This window comes from Glycine max, chromosome 3, assembly GCF_000004515.6.
Source record: "Glycine max cultivar Williams 82 chromosome 3, Glycine_max_v4.0, whole genome shotgun sequence".
NCBI classification, from domain to species: domain Eukaryota; kingdom Viridiplantae; phylum Streptophyta; class Magnoliopsida; order Fabales; family Fabaceae; genus Glycine; species Glycine max.
In genome coordinates, this window is record NC_016090.4 from 4,934,301 (window position 1) to 4,940,300 (window position 6,000).

General features: G+C 37.9%; 1 protein-coding gene across 1 annotated transcript; it reads right to left on the bottom strand.

Annotated features, from left to right (window-relative positions):
- Window positions 1-2,496: 2,496 nt before the first annotated feature.
- LOC100799894 (cationic peroxidase 1) lies at window positions 2,497-5,223 on the bottom strand. The gene is made up of 3 exons (XM_003522068.4): window positions 4,642-5,223; window positions 4,038-4,232; window positions 2,497-3,257 (listed from the first exon to the last, which is right to left on the bottom strand). Exons 1-3 carry the CDS (start codon window positions 4,870-4,872, stop codon window positions 2,709-2,711), a joined length of 975 nt encoding a protein of 324 aa, XP_003522116.2. The 5' UTR covers window positions 4,873-5,223; the 3' UTR covers window positions 2,497-2,708.
- Window positions 5,224-6,000: the final 777 nt, after the last annotated feature.

Sequence of the window (6,000 nt, forward strand, 5' to 3'; positions counted from 1 at the left end):
AATTGCTGGGTTTCAACTACACTATACAGTATAAAACAGGAGCCTCCAACGTAGTCGCAGACGCGCTCTCCCGCCGACCACCAGAGCCCAGTCAGCTTTTCGTGCTATCAGTCCCCAACCTGGACTTCTTAAGTGATATTCAGCAAACCCTTGCCATCAATCCTGAATTCCAAGCCCTACGGTCCAACGTTCAAACCAACCCTTCAGCCTATCCCCATTATCGTGTCCATAATGGTTGTCTCCTGTTCAACAATCGAATCTGGATCAACAACACCAATCCCCATATCCCGTCTCTTCTATCCGAATTTCATTCTACACCTCTGGGTGGCCATTTCGGGGTAACCAAAACACTACGACGACTTGAGGCCAGCTTCTTCTGGCAGGGTATGAAGGCCGATGTCCAAAGGTTTATCAAGGAATGCACAGTCTGCCAGCAAAACAAATCCAGCACCTGGCGTCCGGCGGGCCTCCTGCAACCCCTTCCACCACCAACAGGTGTATGGGAGGACATTTCAATGGACTTCGTTACTCACCTACCCCCTTCGAATGGGTTCACCGTGATATTCGTTGTAGTCGACAGGTTCTCCAAGGGAGTACATCTTGGCGCCCTTCCCACTGGGTTCTCAGCCTTCAAAGTCGCCATGCTTTTCATCGAAATCGTTTGTAAGCTTCACGGTTTCCCCAAAAGCATCGTGTCGGACAGGGATCCCGTATTTTTTAGTACCTTCTGGAGAGAGCTTTTTAGGCTAAGTGGAACCCAACTCCGCCTAAGCACGGCGTACCACCCCCAATCTGACGGCCAGACCGAGGTGGTCAACCGTGTCCTTGAACAGTACCTCCGGTGCTTCGTCAACTCTCAGCCATCATCATGGTACCGCTATCTCTCGCTTACGGAATGGTGCTATAATACCTCACTGCATTCGACTTCAGGCATGACACCATTTGAAGTTGTGTACGGCAAGCCCCTGCCCTCGATACCTCAGTATCTCCCAGGCCTAACGAGAAACGAAGCTGTGGAATCCTTGGTTGAGTCTCGACAACTCATGCATGCTAAGCTCCAAAAACGACTGAAGAAGGCCCAAACCACGATGAAGAAGTACGCCGATATGAAACGCGACGACATCACCTTCTCTGTGAATCAGTGGGTCTATGTAAAGCTTCGCCCCTCACGCCAGCGTTCGGTCACTGGAAATAACCATCCCAAGCTTTCCAAACGCTACTTCGGCCCCTTCAGGATCAGTGCTAAGGTAGGTAACATAGCATACAGACTCGAGCTTCCCCCGGAGTCTCGAATCCACCCCGTCTTTCACAGCTCATTATTGCGACTTCACCACGGACCCCCTCCTTCGTCATCGGAGCCATGGAACTTGGAGATCGTGGGTCAGAAGCCCCTACAACGCCCACTTTGTCTCTTGGATAGTAAGCTCGATACCTCTACTACTCCTCCAACCCGCCTCGTTCTCACCCAATGGGTTGGTCAACCCCCAGAAGACACCACTTGGGAACCCTGGCTCGAGTTACGCGATGCCTACCACCTTGAGGACAAGGTGGTTTCCCGGGACGGCGGTATTGTTAGCACCCAGGATAATGAAGGCACCCACAGCAGCACCATGACTGGTAATGGACCCGATAACGCCACAACAAGACCCATACGCACAGTAACCAAACCCAGATATTTGCAGGATTATGTCAACTAAGATCCACGCCCACACTTACACGTAATGCATGTCAAGCACCAGTTTAGCACGTGTAGATAATCTGTTCAAGCTGTTAGAGTTGTTAGGACTTTATTTCCGTTATGGCCGTTATGACAGTTAGCTTGTATTCCTCAGCAATATATAAGTTGCTGAATCTTCATGAAATAATAAGAACAAGCAGATTCAGGAACTTCAGGAGGTCCCTACCTCGAACCAGGGAATCACTATAGTCTCTCTCTCTCTCTCTCTCTCGTGCTCTTAACATCTGCTTATTCATTGATTCGTGCCGGGGTGAATGCTTTATAATCAGATACATCCAACACAGTTATATTCTCATGAGGGAAGCAGATGAAAAACTTCAAAAGTATTAATTATTTGGCATGCGACGTGCTGTAGGTTCAGAGAAACAATGTTATTTTCAAAAATAATATTCCAGATGTTCCTATAGTGTCCTTTTTCACGCTCAGAGTTTGTTATGGTCTTGGTTCAGGTATAAGGGAGGGACCTTGCTCGAGTGGAATTTTGTTGGCGAACTGGTCTTCCAATCCGTTGGAGTGCCTATTACAATCTGGATAATTCTGGTTTTGATTGTATTTGCTCCTATACAGAGAGCTTTTGCGTTTTTTTGCGTGCTTTAATTGTAATTTTCGTCCTGGTGTGGTCACACTTCATGGCCAATAACCTTTAATAAAATTCTTTTTGCTGTTAAAAACAACACCTCGTAAGAAGATGAGAGTTGTTCCTCCTCTTATAAACTTTCAATTCATTTGGTTATATCATTACTTGATGCGATATCTATAACAAAATGAGTGTTTTATATATTATAAAAAAACTCATGGTCCAAATAAATTGTACCTTTTTAGAATCAATACAAAAGGAATTTGAAAACAAACAATTTATGGCAAAGAATTCATACCATTACATGTATAAATAATAAATTCATAATTTTGCACCAGTCAAGAATTATTCTGTATGTATAATGCATACTTATTGCATAATTTATGCAATGAATTAGTTCACATTCCTGCAGTTAACCCGAATTTCACCTTGATTCCCGGTGAGGGGCTGAATATTTCCCATCTTAATCATCGAGTTCGCAAAGTCCTCGTAGAAATCTTCGGTATCGTCGCTGTATTCTTTGACCAGTTCATCAGTAGAACCACCATTGAAGAGTTCTTGATCAGAGTGAAGAAGCCCTTTCTTTTGAACCAAATTAGAGTAATAGTTTATGTCAAATTTAGCCGCTGTTGAGTCCAAAGGAGAAAGGTTGGAATCACCACCGTTTGTAGGGCAAATGTATCTAAGTTGTTGTGCAAAGTTGGGATCGATGTTGGAGTCATTGTAGATATGGTCCTTAAATGTAACACAACGTGCAAATCCAATGCTGTGGCCTCCAGAAAGAACAACAAGGTCCTTCTCATCAAGACCATGGTTCTTGAAGTTGGTGATGAGTTCAGATAGGCTGAAAAATGGTGCTGGAATGCTTGCATCTGCTGCTTCACGGCTTGCAGTAGTAGAGTCTCTTCTGCCAAGTCTCACCTTCCATGATGGCCCACCTAACTGCATGGAGCATGCAAATAATTAATTCTTGTTCACAACTAAGTTCATTCATTTTTCATATAGAGATAACAGTATAGTGTTGTTCAGCTTGAATATTTAGTTCTTTCAAAAAACAGAAATTGTATTTAAACAATTTTTTATATAAAGGATTTTGAATAATAAAGCGAAAGAAAATAAGAAATAAGGGATATATAATAAAATAATTTATGTAATAGAAAACACAGATTATATGGTCTAAAGTGCTGTAAAAATTCGTTATACAGATAAATATAACTCTTTGAAAATTAACTAATCAACATCATTTTGTATGTTCTCAAATTCCGTAGTAATATGGCCATCACAATTACCCTACACTTGCTCTGAACGTTACATATTTATGGGTAGGTTAAAAATCCTCCGGTTTATTTTTTTACTATTCAAATTGAGTCGGTGACTCCCTAGATAATTAATAAAGTTTATATTACTTTTTAGTAATATACATTTATTTGACTTTTATGCAGTCAAAGTTCTAAAAAAAATTGAATTGCATCATCTTATAATCTCTGGTATATTTGACATCGTGATTGATAAAAAATTTGCTATGGACTAATACAATTCATAACATTAAGCATAATTTCTCATATATATATATATATATATATATATATATATATATATATATATATATATATATATATATATATATATACACACGATAAACATTTAATGCATATCATTTTGGGTTATTAGCTATATTCTAGTATCACAATTTTGAAGCTATATTATAGTATTATTACTCACCGCAACGACTGAATCACGAGCTGCAACAGCCAATATGTCTGCGCAAGAAACAACTGCTTTTCCACATGCTTCGTCCACAGCTTTCTTTATGTCATCCACCACTTCAAATCCTCTAGCAGATTGCAAATTAGCAGCTGCATTCTTTTCGCTGTCAATGGAGGATGTGGAGTCTAGAAGAATTGAACCATCACAACCCTGAATCACCGTCACAAAACCAAGTCATTAATTAGACTCACATTTTGATATCATCTAAAAATTAATCCCCACATTTTAAATAATGGGGTCTTTAAGGTAATATATACATTCATTAATCCGCATGAATTTATTTTTTTAGACTAAAGAGTATTTTGTGTCATTTAGTGAGACTACTTTTTATCGAAAAATCTAAAGGCATTCAAAAATGAGTAATTCCTTTCTAACTTGATTTTTTTTCTCATATATAAAAGTCAGGATTTGAATTCCATGGCTACATTTAACTTGTAAGGAATCAGCTTATCATCATCACTCAAAATAACTACTTATTATCATATTAACGTGTGTGTACATGTACACGTGCATGTATATATATGTGTATGCATATGCCCACAAGCGTAGAATGTCTTACATTAACAAAACAATCATGGAAGTGCAAGCGTAGCAATGAAGCACCAATACGACGCTCTTTCTGCACAGAAGCCTCCACAACACTTTTGATGGTGCTCAAAGCACTGGGGCACGAATAATCATAGTAATTTGGTGACAATTGTGAGAAAGCTGAGGTTGCAATAGATGCAAACACTAAGGCATGGAGAACAACAAAGAAATACCCACGTGATGCCATTCTATTACTATGCATTTAATGACTGGTCAATATGCAATATATATAGTATATAGTATAGTAGAACAATATCACCTAGTTGGAAATGATAAAGCTATATTATGTATTTGAATTTGTTTGGATTGCTATTGCCACATTGCTGTATTTATAGAGACTTTGAGACGTGCTGAGGAAAAAATACCAATTTTTCATTGTCGATCCATTAAAAAATATACCAATTAACTGCCCCGTATCATACCTAGTGAGTTGTGGACTGGGCCAATGAAAAAGACCATTTCCCTCAAAGAAACCTTCGTGGTAGGTGTCAAATAGGTATCGAGAAATCTTAAAAAAAAAAAAAGAAAGAAAGAATACTTGAGCGATTGATTTAATCCACCGTGAATTGTTAATTGATATATATATATATGTACGCCACCTACAGGAAGTAATGATAAATGATGTAAAGGGGCAATATACATGGGATACATCCTTTTAACTAAGTCAATTCCGATTATGATATGTTGTTCACATAGAAAATTCAGCGTAAGCAATTACGAATCCTAGTAAATCAAGTTGATTAGTTGTACTCATTTTGTAAGCATGTAAAAGTTTCAAAATGATACACATATAGACGATCAAGGTAAAAAATAAATTAAATATATCAATAATATACTTGTTAAATGTGTGGTGTAACTTTGGGGCGGGGGATCACCAACATGTGTTCATTTTTTTCCTGAAATTATTTTTTGAAAATAAATATATAATTCTTCTCTAAAAATAATAATTTGTGTTTATTAATATGTCTACAAGTTTATGTCAATATAATTTAATGTTCAAATTTGTCATCCTCATGAAAAATAAATATAATTTGATTAATTTAGTAAAAAATTAACAAATCCTTAATTTTTGAATTTGTTAACTTCATGATAATCTTATTAACTTCCTAATTAATTTATCAACTTTGATCATGACAAAGTTAGTTTCTAAATCTAATCATTATTGTAACAAAATGACTATTTTGTCTTGTTTACACCAAATTTAAGAGATCATAACATAAGTTGCCACTTTTAGAAGGAATTGGACTTTTCCTTTATTCATGAACAGAAGTTTATCCAATGAACGAGTTAACCCGATGAGTTATAATTAGTCTTCTTGCCTAAAATGACT